Source organism: Adelges cooleyi, unplaced genomic scaffold (genome assembly GCF_023614345.1).
Source record: "Adelges cooleyi isolate 19-005CV unplaced genomic scaffold, UGA_ACOO_1.1 ACOO_flye_CR_arks_rails_tigmint_CR_PRNA_108, whole genome shotgun sequence".
Lineage (NCBI taxonomy): Eukaryota > Metazoa > Arthropoda > Insecta > Hemiptera > Adelgidae > Adelges > Adelges cooleyi.
In genome coordinates, this window is record NW_026095761.1 from 17,086,160 (window position 1) to 17,099,652 (window position 13,493).

At 30.2% G+C, this 13,493-nt stretch overlaps 2 protein-coding genes across 2 annotated transcripts; both read left to right on the forward strand.

The window, feature by feature from the left end:
- Window positions 1-91: 91 nt before the first annotated feature.
- LOC126841149 (nuclear pore complex protein Nup214) lies at window positions 92-10,353 on the forward strand. Its single transcript, XM_050577472.1, has 20 exons — window positions 92-329; window positions 1,277-1,409; window positions 1,673-1,881; window positions 1,952-2,142; window positions 2,211-2,422; window positions 2,487-2,610; window positions 2,926-3,107; window positions 3,200-3,384; window positions 3,684-3,757; window positions 4,299-4,393; window positions 4,472-4,716; window positions 4,776-4,963; window positions 5,051-5,203; window positions 5,435-5,623; window positions 5,694-7,885; window positions 7,954-8,076; window positions 8,497-8,649; window positions 8,716-8,835; window positions 9,169-9,367; window positions 10,140-10,353. The coding sequence occupies exons 1-20, from the start codon at window positions 279-281 to the stop codon at window positions 10,165-10,167; spliced, it is 5,046 nt and encodes a 1,681-aa protein (XP_050433429.1). The 5' UTR covers window positions 92-278; the 3' UTR covers window positions 10,168-10,353.
- A 397-nt stretch (window positions 10,354-10,750) lies between these two features.
- On the forward strand, window positions 10,751-13,438 carry LOC126847394 (uncharacterized). The gene is made up of 2 exons (XM_050587583.1): window positions 10,751-12,468; window positions 12,847-13,438. The coding sequence occupies exons 1-2, from the start codon at window positions 11,805-11,807 to the stop codon at window positions 12,888-12,890; spliced, it is 708 nt and encodes a 235-aa protein (XP_050443540.1). The 5' UTR covers window positions 10,751-11,804; the 3' UTR covers window positions 12,891-13,438.
- Window positions 13,439-13,493: the final 55 nt, after the last annotated feature.

Genomic DNA, 13,493 nt, shown 5'->3' on the forward strand with positions numbered 1-13,493 from the left:
GGGGAAAAAGTCAGATGGATAGGCATTATTTTATCAGGTCTTCCATGAAGCTTAGGTTAGGTGATAATAGCCGAAATCGGTTTATCCGGAATCCGGCAAGACCGCAGGGTAACTGACAATTGACAAGTGAACTGAATAATGAATACTGATAGTTGTGGTTGTCTTAATTCAGAGGAATTAGAATATTGAATTAATGAATGGTTTTTTAAGTGTTATCGTTGATAAGATTTACGATTTCACGTTTTAAGACCTATTATAGTTTATGATTTATAATAATAATGAATAATAATGTACTTAAGTCAACAATGGGATCGTGTGTCGACATTACGGTATGCAATTATAATAATTAATAAACAAAATATATTGAAACTAAAAAATGATAGACTTAAATGGTACCCGGATAATTGCATTAACTATACATTTTGATTTTTACTCTTATTTCAAAATGCCTTGTTGTAATTAAAAGAATACAAGCTTTAGATAACGACTATTTAAATATAAATATTTTAAAATACGAGTGTTAGCATACTATTTTTTTTTTTTAAAAACATTTATATCAACTGTAACAATTTGCGTATAGCATATTGTCAGTATACAATCTAAAAATTGCTTTGAGACAATGTCAATTTGATTAATCTGTGTGAAATATTTGTAGCATATGACAGCATTGGAACAGTGGCGGTTCTAGGATGTAAAATTCGTACAGCTAAGAGTTAATTTATAAGACTTATTAAAAGGTTACATTTATCAATAGCTGTGTACCAAAAAAATGATTACGAGCAACTGCCTCTCCCTGCTGGTATGCTAGAACCGCCACTGTTCACTGAGTAGTTATGTTACGAATGTTCACCACTTTGATTATTAGTCGCTTGAAGTGTCTTTCCTTGACCAGATAACTTTTAAAAGAAATAAATACTCACTGTCTTTCTTTTTTTGGGTTCTAAAGTTGTTGATGAATTTGAAATACAGATGTAATTCTAACATAAGAAAAAGCAAGGAATTTTGTTACAGGACACATTTGGAACATTATGTTAAAAGCATAATACATCTCTATTTTAGTTTCATAAATAAAAAATATTTTATTTTTATTTTTTATAGGCAATACATAATAAAATCATACTAACATTTTTTTTTTTAAATGCAATATCAAAAACGATTTAATTCTTTGTTTAGTAATCATAAATGGGATTATCATTAATCTTATTATCCCTAACCGTTTGAAAAAAAACATTTAACTTATAAAATTCAGTTAAAATATTTATTATGGTTATTACAGGATTTTAAATGTACATCATTTTGCAATCTCCGTGTTTTCAATGAAGGACAGCAGTTTAATGGATCTACCAGTTTGGTTGTTAGTTCGAATCGCTACGGAATTACATTTGTCGCATATCCAAACCATCTATGCTGTACGATAAGCATTATTTTTGTTTATTTATTTTTGTAGTATATTATACATTTTTTTAATATTGAGGGTTTTTGACATAAAGTTTTGAAATAAAACTAAATGTATATTCGAATATTTTGAATTGAAATATGGCTCATTTTTTTTTATCTGTTTTATATGAGTTTTATGTAATTGCTATTTTAGTTATTTTTTTTGGTATATTAAAATAATAAATATATTTTTTGAATAAAATATTATTAATTGTTAAAACATTCATTTTTTTAGTAATTTTTATGAATGATGTGCGGCAACTAGTTGGAGATTTTGGAATTGAAAAAAATACACTTTCAAACTTTTTAAGGCGAGAAATTGAGTTAAATCACGTTCCAAATTTTTTGGATCTCAGTTGTGATGAAGATTACTTGGCGGTTGCTGGAACTATTAATTTCAAACCTTTGATTCAAATCTATCATATTGAAACTTTGATATCACAAGTAAAATAGATTGCACGAATAGTTTAAAATAAATTTCTTTATGTGTAATAAATAAATATTTTTTTATTAGAGTCAGGTAACCCCATTGGTATGTATTGATATTGAGTCTACTCAGTATTCACACGTTGTCGATATGTTGTGGAATCCTGGTGTACAGAACTCGTTGGCATGCTGTTTATCTGATGGATCGTTACACGTAATCGAGTTAAAAACTGACCAAAGTTACAGTATTGTAAACTTACCTCCACAGTCGAATACTCTGTAAGTAATTAATAAGTAAGTATAATTCAAACATGTACCAATTATGTTTAAAATAAACAAATCGCTAGGTGTTTGAGTTGGAGCCCTAAAGGAAAACAAATTATAATTGGCAGTTTAAATGGTTCATTAACACAATATAAACCTGAGCTTAAAGCTGTAAAACAATATTCACCACCTTCTGATATTGCTGCTAGTGTGAAACCAATTAAAGTAAAATGGATATCAAATTTTCAGTTTGCTGTAGTTTATGATTTAAAAGACAATTCAGATGATCAGCCAAGTATAATAATTTTTAATACATTTAAATTGAATTAATAATGATATTAATTGTTAAAATATTTCAGGTCTTTATATTGTTAACACTCCGAAAAATGCCCCTGTAGAATTCATCAACTTTGAACAATTTGTTATCATGAATTCAGAGCAGTATAGAATTAATCAATACTATACAATTTTTCAACAGAATTGGTAATAAAACATTACATTTTAATTATTTGTACATTTTTTGGTTATTTAACATCTAAGCGTTGAAGAATCTGTTCTTAATTTTTAAACGTGATAAAAAACAAAAATTGAATATTACTTTTAAAGTATTTAAAAAAAAAATGTTTAGTTATTTAAACATGTTTTTTTTAGATTAAAGAAAAAGTGACTTTCTTGATTTTATCCCTGTACTCTTAGTTGAGATAGTATTAAATTGTCTGATTTGAATAATGTTGGTTTTTTTTTTTTTTAATAATTATCTGAAATACGATGCATTAATAAATAGTTCTATCTTTATAGGAATTTACTTTTTGTGGCATCTTCAAATTGTACTGAGATTGGCGTTATGGGAACGAATAATGATGGGCACTGGCAATGTTGGACGTTGGAAATGCGACCAGAGTTGCCTTATAGACTTGATAAACAAATGTATCCGTTAGGAATTTCCTTAGATCTTTCTTCACAAACACGAATAAAACAAAGTATAACACTCATTCAAAAAAACATTTGTTAAATAAAATTATAATAATTCCTAATTTGTTTTATGGATGAACATTATTATGTATACGTTTAGTATCAAAATCCAACGAAGAAACGTTTCTCAATCCAATGCCAGTATTGTGTGTACTATCAAGCGACGGTGTGCTATTTATGTATCATATTGAAAATCAATTACCGAATTACCAAAATATATGTAAGGCCGCCATGGAAATACCAGATAATGTAGTGTCACAATTATTTTTGACTACTTCTAATGCAGTAAGTTATAAAACACTAATTTATGCTAACGAAAGTTTTTGATATTTTACCTACATATTTTCTTTGTAAAAATTAAAAAAAATATTACAGCAAATATTTTGTAAGGTACTAATATTACACTTATCTTAAAACTTTCACTTTTTGATATTTTTGAATTTTTACCATTTGATTTGTAATTATAAAATTGTGATAAGTATAATTGTAAGTTAAGATGTTTCTGAGTTTTGTTTATTTTAGGAAAATATTTAACAGAGTTATTATGTTATTCTTTTCTAATTACATAAGTATTTATATCATAGAAAGTAATCCAGAATAATGATCAAGAAATTAACAAAGTTGAAGTAACTGTGAAAAAAGAATTACAAAATGATAAGTATGTTTTTTCTTTTTTATTTAAAAAACAAAGTACAAATTCATATTATTATTTTTCTGTATGAGCTACATACAGAAACATTCATACCTTAGAGAGTACATTACATTATTTTACATTTTTTCATTGTTTCCTTGTTTTTTCCCAGGAGTCCATTTTATTTAAGATATTGAAAAAAAATATTTCCTTTAAAACTTCTCTCCAATTCGATTTTAACATGGGTATGAGGATTAAAGAAAAATGGAAGTGGCTGAAATGACATTGTTGGGATGGTTGTGTAAACTATGTTCGACAACATAAAGAATGATCATATATGTGGAAATTCGGGGGTTGGGTCAATAGCAGCAAATAGATGCACTAGCGTGTTGAAGGAATAGAGGATAATGAAATAATAAAACAAGTCGGAGAGATTATAGTAGAAGTATTTATAGTTTGAGTTAGTCTGAAGAAATGGGTGAATGTATTAACCATTGATGTAGAGAAATATTATTGTTTGTGGAGAAAGCGAATTCTGCTCTATTTAATTTAATGATGTTGTTTACAGTGAGTCAGCAAATAAAGTGGGTGATCACAACGAATCAATTCTTGCTACCTATTTAGAAACATCTACGTCTTCTCAACTCGATCAAATTGATATAAGTTTGTGTTTTTATTTATTTATTGGTCTAAAAAAGACATTTTCAATAACTTGTTTTCATTTGTTTTATTTATTTACAGTTAGTTCTGTTAAAACATCAGCTATAAACTCTCACGTGGCTGTTACCTCTTCTGCTACAATTGCGCCTTCACAAACTATTAAAAATCAATCTATTCCAACTGACAACAATGAATCTCCAGATTGTATTAGTATTAATGCTAGTACCAATGAAATTTTGTTAAAAGAAGTTATGGAAGATGTCGGGTTATTTCAGTGTCAATTAGAAAATGCATTAAAATTGTCATCAAACTGTCAAAAACTTAAAGTAAGACTAAGATTTGTAATGTAATTCAATAAATTTCTAACTGTTGAGTTAATTAATAGATTGGCGATGATAAAGACAAAGAAACTCTAGTAAAAAAATGGACATCGTTAGATTTATTTTTTAAAGAACTTAATGAAACTAATCGTTCTCAGTGGGCAGAAACTAAAGCTTTACAAAAAGCAGTTTTAGATGCAACCGCTTGGGTTGAAGATTCAAAATCTCGTTTGTTTTTTTTAAAGAATCCAAAGTAAGTAGTTTAGTTAAAGTAAGAAAGTAGTTGAGTAAAAATATTGCTCTTGAATTTATTAAATATTATTGCTGCTTGTTTGTTTAGGTATAAATGTTTGCTGAGAAATGATAACGATGAACCATTTAGCAAAATAGTTTTTGATAATATTGAGCGAACACTGTACTATATCGAAACACAATTGACACACGTTGATGATCAATTACAATCCAGATATGACTTCTACAGTTCAAATACCAAGTTAGTATAATGAGAGTGGGTTAGTTATTTACACTGTTTTAACACATTAAAAAGTGGTGTTGTCGTTAGGGTATACTCTATGTGTATTTTATTTGTGGGAAATAATTTTCGTTATGAATTCATGCATACATAGAGATAAGGGGCAAATTAGATATGGGTACACAGAGCGTATACCCAAGGACTACACCAGCGCGAATTGCTGACAATATTATTTTTATATTGCTTTTATAGGGAGTTAAAAATACCTCGTTTGGAGACTATATATAAATCGCTAGTAGTAAACACTAATATAGTAAACAAATTGAAAGAAAAAATTAATTGTTTGTGTGATGATGTTGAAGAAGTAAAACATAAAACGTATAAAAAGTTATCGCTTGCACCTGATGTTGTACAGAATACGTCAAGATTAAACGATTCTAGGTATGTAATTTGAAATGAAGCATACATACTTTATTATTTGTAAATTAAATTCATTATGTTGTATTTTTAGGGATACTGGTTTGTCTAAACTATCCGAACAATTATTAAAAATTACATTAGACAAAGATGGTTTGTCTGCTATTAATTCATATAATGTCGCTAAAAAATACTCTGTATTGTCAGCCAATCAGCGTGCACTTTCCAACGCAAAAGTCAATAAACTTCAAGAATGGTTAAAAGATTTCAAAACGAGAAGAACAAAAAATAAATCTAAATATGCTTTTTTAACATGCTATAATATGATTGAAAATAAGTGGCTGATAAAGAACAAGCCCGATTTGACAATAAATACAAAACCTTTAACATTTTCAAATACACAACAAACTAGCGTTGCTACAATATCATCTCAACCGCTCAATTCAGAAAATAAATGTGCTAATATGGTCGATTCATTTTCATCTATAAGCAATGTTCCAATTGTCAAAGTCAATGCTATTACAACTACCATGAGCTTAAAAACTACAAACATATCTACTACCTCAACAATGTTTAGTATCTCTAATAACGCAACTAGTACACCTTCGATTGTAAATACATCTAAAAGTTCTAATACTTTACCTATGTTTGATAAAAAAACAAGTACAGACATTAAGACCACTCCATGTATGTCAACTGCATCGACAGTTTTTGGCGGTTCTATGAATACATCCACTGCACCTTTCAGTTTTAATACTTCTGCTAGTGCTAATACTTTTGCTATGTTTGGAAATATAAGTAACGAACTAGGAACTACAGCGCCAGCAACTTTTTGTGCCTCTAAAAACATGACCAGTGGAACTTCGATTTTCAATTCATCTAAAACTACTAATACTTCTTCTGCCGTCTTTGATAATTCGACTAGTATAGCATCTGGAACTACTACAAGCACATCAACTATTTTTGGCTTTTCTAAAATTAATACAACGGGTACATCTTCAATTTTTAACACATCTAAAACTGCTAATACTCCTGTAATCTTTGGTGGTATGACAGGTGCGTCTAACGGAACAAATGCAAAATCATTCACTGCGTCAACTATTTTCGGTTTGTCTACAAATTCAACCAGCACGCCTTCAATTTTCAACACAACTAAAACTTCTGTTTCTCCTGTTATATTTGGTAATACAACAAGTACGAATAATGTAATCTCTATAAATTCGGTTACTACTTCGACAATTTTTAGTCCCGCTGCAAGTACATCTAGCGCGCCTTTGATTTTCAACACAATTAAAAGTACTAGTACTCCCACAATCTTTGGTAGTACAACGAGTGCAGTAGATGTTGGATCCACTACAAATTCACTTTCTACATCAAACATTTTTGGTTCGCCCGCTAGTACAACGCCAAGTAGCTCTTCTATTTTTAATACAGCAAAAACTACAGGCACTCCAATAATATTTGGTAAAGCAACGAGTACTGACGATACTTATACTTCAACTCAACCTCTAATATTTTCAAATACTGAACAAAATAGTGTCGTAATTATATCTGAACCATCGACACCAGAAAACGAATGCCCTCCTGCTATTGATTTAACTTCTGTAAGTAGTGTACCGATTGTTGAAATTACAGATACAGAAACTACTACTAGTACTACTACATCGACAATTTTTGGTTCTTCCAAAAATACATCAGTTTTTAATACATCCGATGTTGTTGGCAGTACAACAAGTACATTGTTCGGACCAACCACAAGTTTAACAACAGCATCTACAATTTTTGGAGGTGACTCTAAAATCATGTCCAATACACCTTCAATTTTTAATACATCTGTAAATACTAGTTCATCTTCTATATTCGGCAATACAACAAGTACTGTTAACAGTTGTACTACAAGTTCACTTACCACGTCAACAATTTTTGGTTCTTCTGTAAATACAACCAGTGCGCCTTCGAATTTTAACACATCTCAGAGTACTAGTACTCTTGCAGTATTTAGTACTTCAACAAACACAAATTTTGAAACTGCAACAAATTTATCAACCACGTCAACAATTTTTGGTACCCCTAAAAATACTAGCGGTATGGAAATAAGGAAAACATCCTCTATTTTTGGTTCTCCTTCAACAACAACAGCAGCGGCTTCCAGTGGACTATTTGGTTCTGTTGCTGCAGCAGCTAATCAATCGTCTTCATTTGGTCAACCTACCTTGGGTTTTAGTTCACCTGAATCAGCATTAAACAGTAGCAGTTTAGGTTTTGGAGCGCCTCCAGTATTTGGAAGTAAGTATAAAATTGTACGGTTAGATAATAACAAAAAATAACTGACTAATCTGTACTATTTTCTACAGGCTCTACGTTTTCAAATCCATCAGGATTTGGCCAAGCTCCTGTATTTGGGGGAGCAGCGACATTTGGCTCGAATGCTTCATCTCAGTTTAATACATTTGGCCAGTCTACTAATCTACCAGAATGTATGTAATATTATTTCAAATTCCAATCAGTTCACTTTTGCTTTAAATACTTTTAAAGTTAAGAACATATTAAAGTTCTTGAATCGACCATATACCAAAGTATTGTTTTTTTTTTCACACGCAATTCTGTGTTCCCTGTATTTCCCCATTATAAATTAGTCCTTTTTTTAAAAATATTTTATTACGAATCCATCATTGGTGATAGGTTAGATTAGATAAAATATGTTAATAATTAAATGTGGCAAGTACTGTGATAGAAAGTGACGTATAGCATACACAAACTATGATAAATTCTAATAGTCACTGCTTAAAGACTACAAAAACTGTATATCTAAATTTAATGATAGCTGAACTCTGTAATACTAAGTTGTAAGTCTGCAATTGATTAGTGGTTTTGAATTTTTTAAATTTTTTTTGCAGCCGGAACATTCGGGTTTGGTGCTGCTACTCAACAACCATCAACTGCATTTGCATCATTGGCTGCACAAAATAACACACCAGCATTTGGCAATTTACCACAAAACCAAAATACAGGGTTTTCATCTGTATCTACTTTTGGTCAACAACAACCAGGTTCATATTATACTGTTAATACCAAAAATATTATTGTTTGTAATTTCTTTTTATATTTATATACAGGTTCTAATTTTTCAAGTCCGTCTGCGTTTGGTCAAGCGCCTGTATTTGGTGGAGCAGCAACATTTGGTTCAACTGCCCCATCACAGTATACATTTGGCCAAACTACCAGTTTACCAGAATGTATGTAATATTACTAATAACTGTAATTTTTTATTTTTTAAATCTTTTTATTAATGTTATGTTTAGTTGAGTCTAATTCAAGTTTTAGAAACTTTCACTTAAAATATGAACTGGTTTGCTATGACATCAATTTTTTTAAAATTGAAGCATATTTACATTGACAATTTTTTTTTTTTTTTTTGAGAATAATAGATTAAGTAAATAAACATGTACTTTTAAAATTGCAAATGTTATAACTTAATGGTGTAATATTATAAAGATATATGTCTTAAATTTATAATAAAATTTCATATTTTATGAATTACAAATTATTGTTGGATTTTATTTTATTAGCTGGAACATTCGGTTTTGCTTCTGCCGCCCAACAGCCATCAACTGCATTTGCATCATTGGCAGCACAAAATAATACATCAGCATTCGGAAATTTACCTCAAAACCAAAGTTCTGGTTTCGCATCTCCATCATCTACTACTTTTGGTCAATCACAACAACAACAAACAAGTCCATTCAAACCACAAGGAGCACATTTTGGGTAAAATTGAAAGTTTAAATTAATAATAGTTAAACAAAAATGTTTATTGAAACATTTAAGTTAATATAAACTTCAAATACATAAAGTTTGCTGCATTAACTGTATTGCCATCAACAATAGTTAATTATAAATGTATGAACTAATTGCTATGGTTTTCTAAATTCTAATAGTAAACTAAATTAAAAGACACTAACCATAACCAAATTATTTGTCATGTTATAAATCCAGTAATTGAAAAATTCCTTCTAAACAGGAAATACCTAGTTCATGTTCACTTTACAAAAATGATACAAAGAACTGTTTCATTACAGGCATTTATACGAAATATTTAGAATATATTTGGCCTATGGGATCAAAATTTAGTTTCTTTTTTAAGTTCCATTTGTACTATTTATCACTTTTGAACAAAAAAATGTGATGTCAATACATGGTGATTATTTTATCATTCTACAAGGGGCGGGCAATAGGCTGCCCGCGGTCTGAATCCAGATTGCGGAGGGCAAATTAATGGACCGTCCAAAATATTTTACTGTTAATACTGTGTTATTATACAAAAATAAATACAGCTTAAGTGTTTTCTGGACCTCGGAAATTTTTTTTTAAAAATTATCCGGACCTCCTAAGAAACGAATTGCCAACTCCTGTTCTAATATGTCTATTTTTTTATTTAAATAATTGCAAATTTTTGGTTTTATATTTTAGTCCTTAGATTTTTTTTTGGTGTGAAATGTTAAATGTATGTTTATAATTTGTTTTACTTTTTTTTTTACAGAGGAAGCTCATTCAGTTCTTGGCGCTAATTAACAAGAAAATAAATAAAACAACTGTAATGTACAACAAACCCGTTATTTATCCATTGTAATTAAAAATGTAGTATTTTAGTATTAGATTTATTTTGTTGTGTTTAAAATATACACTGACTTATTTATCAAGATTTTTGATATTGTTAAATAGCTCTTAATATACTTATACATTTTTATACTAAACATTATTTTTGCTTTCAGTTTTTATAAAATAAAACAAAATTTATTATATATGTTAGAGAAAAAAAAGATGACAGTTTACCAGTGGTAAACTTTCTGTACTTTGGGTTGCCTTATGATATAGCGCAAATGGCACAGTTTCGATATATATCTGAATAAAACAAATTTAAAAAGTGAGTGAATAATTAAAAAATAATAATTAATGATTATTCAAATATAATGTTATACAATTCAATAAACCTATAATAATATTATTTAAATGTATTATGTTAGTCATTTTTAAATTTAGATGATGCAAAAGTCAGCAAACATTAACGACTAAAATATTTTGTAAATTTATGCACTAAAAATTATTTTACTTATTTTTAGTGCATGCAACAATCTTTTCCTGTCATCTTATTTCAGTTTTTTAAGTGTATAATTTTTCTTTATAGTATGGATACCTTGTGGTTTATTGTAAGTGAATAACAGTAGTGTTTTCTTTATACAATTTAAATTTTACATTTGTAGCCTGTAGGAGCAGTTGATAAAGTCATACAGTGATGCTGTTAGTCTTAAAAATATTGGGTTTACATCATTGGGAAAGCCTGGGATATGAATATTTTGATTAGTTGCTTGAACAACAAATACACAACTCCATTTTTCGCACTACCTATCTACCTCGGTGAGCCGCGTATATTAATTGTATAAATGAGATCGAAAATATTACAGTGTTTATGCGTATTCGTCCTAAGGCTTATTGTAACTCAGGTTCAAATTACGGGTGATACCGCAAATATCACTAGTTCGGACGTCGAGGGCTAGGAGTTTCTAGTAGGGTTGTGTCGAGAGGAATAGATAGTTCAAGAAGTCGATTTTGATTTTGGTTGGAAAACAACACTGACAAGAAAATGTGGTTCGTTTCATTGTTAGTTTGTATTGTACCAATAAAGCGCGCATCGAGAGGAAACAAGACTAAACGCATAAACTCGCGTAATCTCCACTGATTATTTCCAAAGGCTTAAAGGGATTGCAATCAAATATCAAAATCCTCTTCCGTAAACGGCGAGAGTACAAAATTAAGAAAACTCAATTATTAATTAAATAATATGTTGGTTTGGTGAGATATAGAGAACAACAGCCAGAATATTTAGTTTTCGGGTCCTTGCACATGAATGATAAGTTCGAATCTTATTTTTTTCTTTTACGAATTAATAGTAAAACCAAGTTTATAAGAACATTTTTATATAATTTGTCGTTAAACTGTAGTATGATGTTTACACATCACCACATAACATAATTTACATATAACACGGCTAACTCAATTTTTTGTTTATACTTTGTATTACCGTTTATACCAACGTTTATTGGCAACGAATTACGGATTTATAGATTAATTTCGATGTTAAACAATTTAATACAAATAAAACTGTTTTCTCTAGTAACGAGCTGAATTTTTCGATGAACTAAACCTCATGATGTTGTTAAGTACAGAGTGTAAAACGACAGCAGCAATCGATGCCAGGTCCGCTATTTGGTTGATAACCGTCATGGTGACGGTGGCGTGCAGCGATGCGACGACGGTACCGTCCGATGCACCGGACTGCGGATCAGAGACAATCAATGTAAAAGCGGCCATCCAGAACTTGTACGCCGCAATCAAAGCGTTCAATGATTCACCGGGTGTCAGAGACGGCGACAAGGTGTCGCTAGACGACGCGGTGGTGGCCAAAGCCAAGTATGTATTAAACAGCCTCTTGAAAATGGTGTCGGACAGGGAGCCGTTGTTGCCTGAAGTGCGGTCGACGGCGGCAGCCGCGTCGTCCGACGACAGACGGCTAAGGAGTCTCGGACGCAAGTTTACGGTGACCAGTTGGTTACAAGGGTTGGACCTTCGCGGGGTGTCTAAGATGGATGGCTTGATGGCCAAAGGTGTGAAAATGGCGTTGGCCAGCGACACGCCATTGTCTGTCACAAATGCCGGGGACACCATGTACACACACACCCAAGTGCAATCCAGGGCCGGCCAGATGGACATCCAAGTACTGGGAACCCGCCTCTTAAACGTGCTCAAAGAACTTGATGACATAAAACGGCGGTGTGAAATACAAAAAGCGCGATCGAAAATCAATTTTTCAAGTTAGACTTAGGAAACTGAAATTTTTACCATACAATAACAACAAAATGTCTACTTAAAAATATATTTCTTAATACTTGATGTATTTTTAAATATTTTATCACTAATTATTATTTAAATTTCAGTACTTCAGGTTTTCTATTTACCTGTTATAAAATAGGCTAACTTGGATATTCATTAAACTACCCAACCTTTTTTTTAAACATTATTTCAAGTTAACTTGTTAACAAATATTCACTTACATTTTTTTCAAATATATTTTTATAGAGCAATATTAATTATACCAAAACCGTAATTATAAGTTTACTACAAAAAAAAAAGCATATAAATCAGAGGAACTTATGAAAACTATACTAAAATATATTAAATTATGTTATCAGGTTTCAGCTGCAGAAACTTGGGGGCACGAAGATGTATTAATTAATTAAATCGAATAAAGACGATAAAATGTGATATAAGCTGGATTTTAGTTTAAAATAGTAAGAAAGCAGTCGATTTATATGTTTTCAAGGTTGCAGAGTTCAAATTTGACCTCAATTATACCTAATTTAGGGGACATAAAGGGGGTTTTCGTAGTTTTGTACAATTATCTATGTTACATATCGATTCATAAGTTTTTGAGGTCACCTAGTTCAAATTTGACCTCAAATTTACAGTAAACAAATGTTAAATAATATTTTTTAATAAAATATAAATTGCTTTCTTTGTACATTTTATTTAAATAGAGGTGTGTATTTGTACCATATGTATAAGGTATAAGGTATGTCAAAGTTACAACAATGCTCCCTCATATTTTTTGCCTTAATGATTCATGTTTAGTTTAAGATACTTGTTTAGATTTAATATAGTTTGTTGTACATTCACTTTTCATTTTATTACTAGTTGTTACATATATTTGTTTTGTATTTGTGTTTACCTACATAATTTCCGTTTGGTGTTTTTACAAAAAAAAAAAAAAAATAAACAATAATTAATTATATATCAATGCCTAAAATATATCTTATTGTAAATTTCAGACCACTGTGCA

Bases quoted from the DNA above. Each gene is read 5' to 3' on its own strand.
- LOC126841149 (XM_050577472.1), top strand. From the start codon at position 279: ATGAATAATAATGTACTTAAGTCAACAATGGGATCGTGTGTCGACATT. The intron at 1,410-1,672 runs GTACGATAAGCA...TCATTTTTTTAG, and splicing joins ATATCCAAACCATCTATGCT to TAATTTTTATGAATGATGTG. The intron at 7,886-7,953 runs GTAAGTATAAAA...TATTTTCTACAG, and splicing joins AGCGCCTCCAGTATTTGGAA to GCTCTACGTTTTCAAATCCA.
- LOC126847394 (XM_050587583.1), top strand. From the start codon at position 11,805: ATGATGTTGTTAAGTACAGAGTGTAAAACGACAGCAGCAATCGATGCC. The intron at 12,469-12,846 runs GTTAGACTTAGG...TTATGTTATCAG, and splicing joins ATCGAAAATCAATTTTTCAA to GTTTCAGCTGCAGAAACTTG.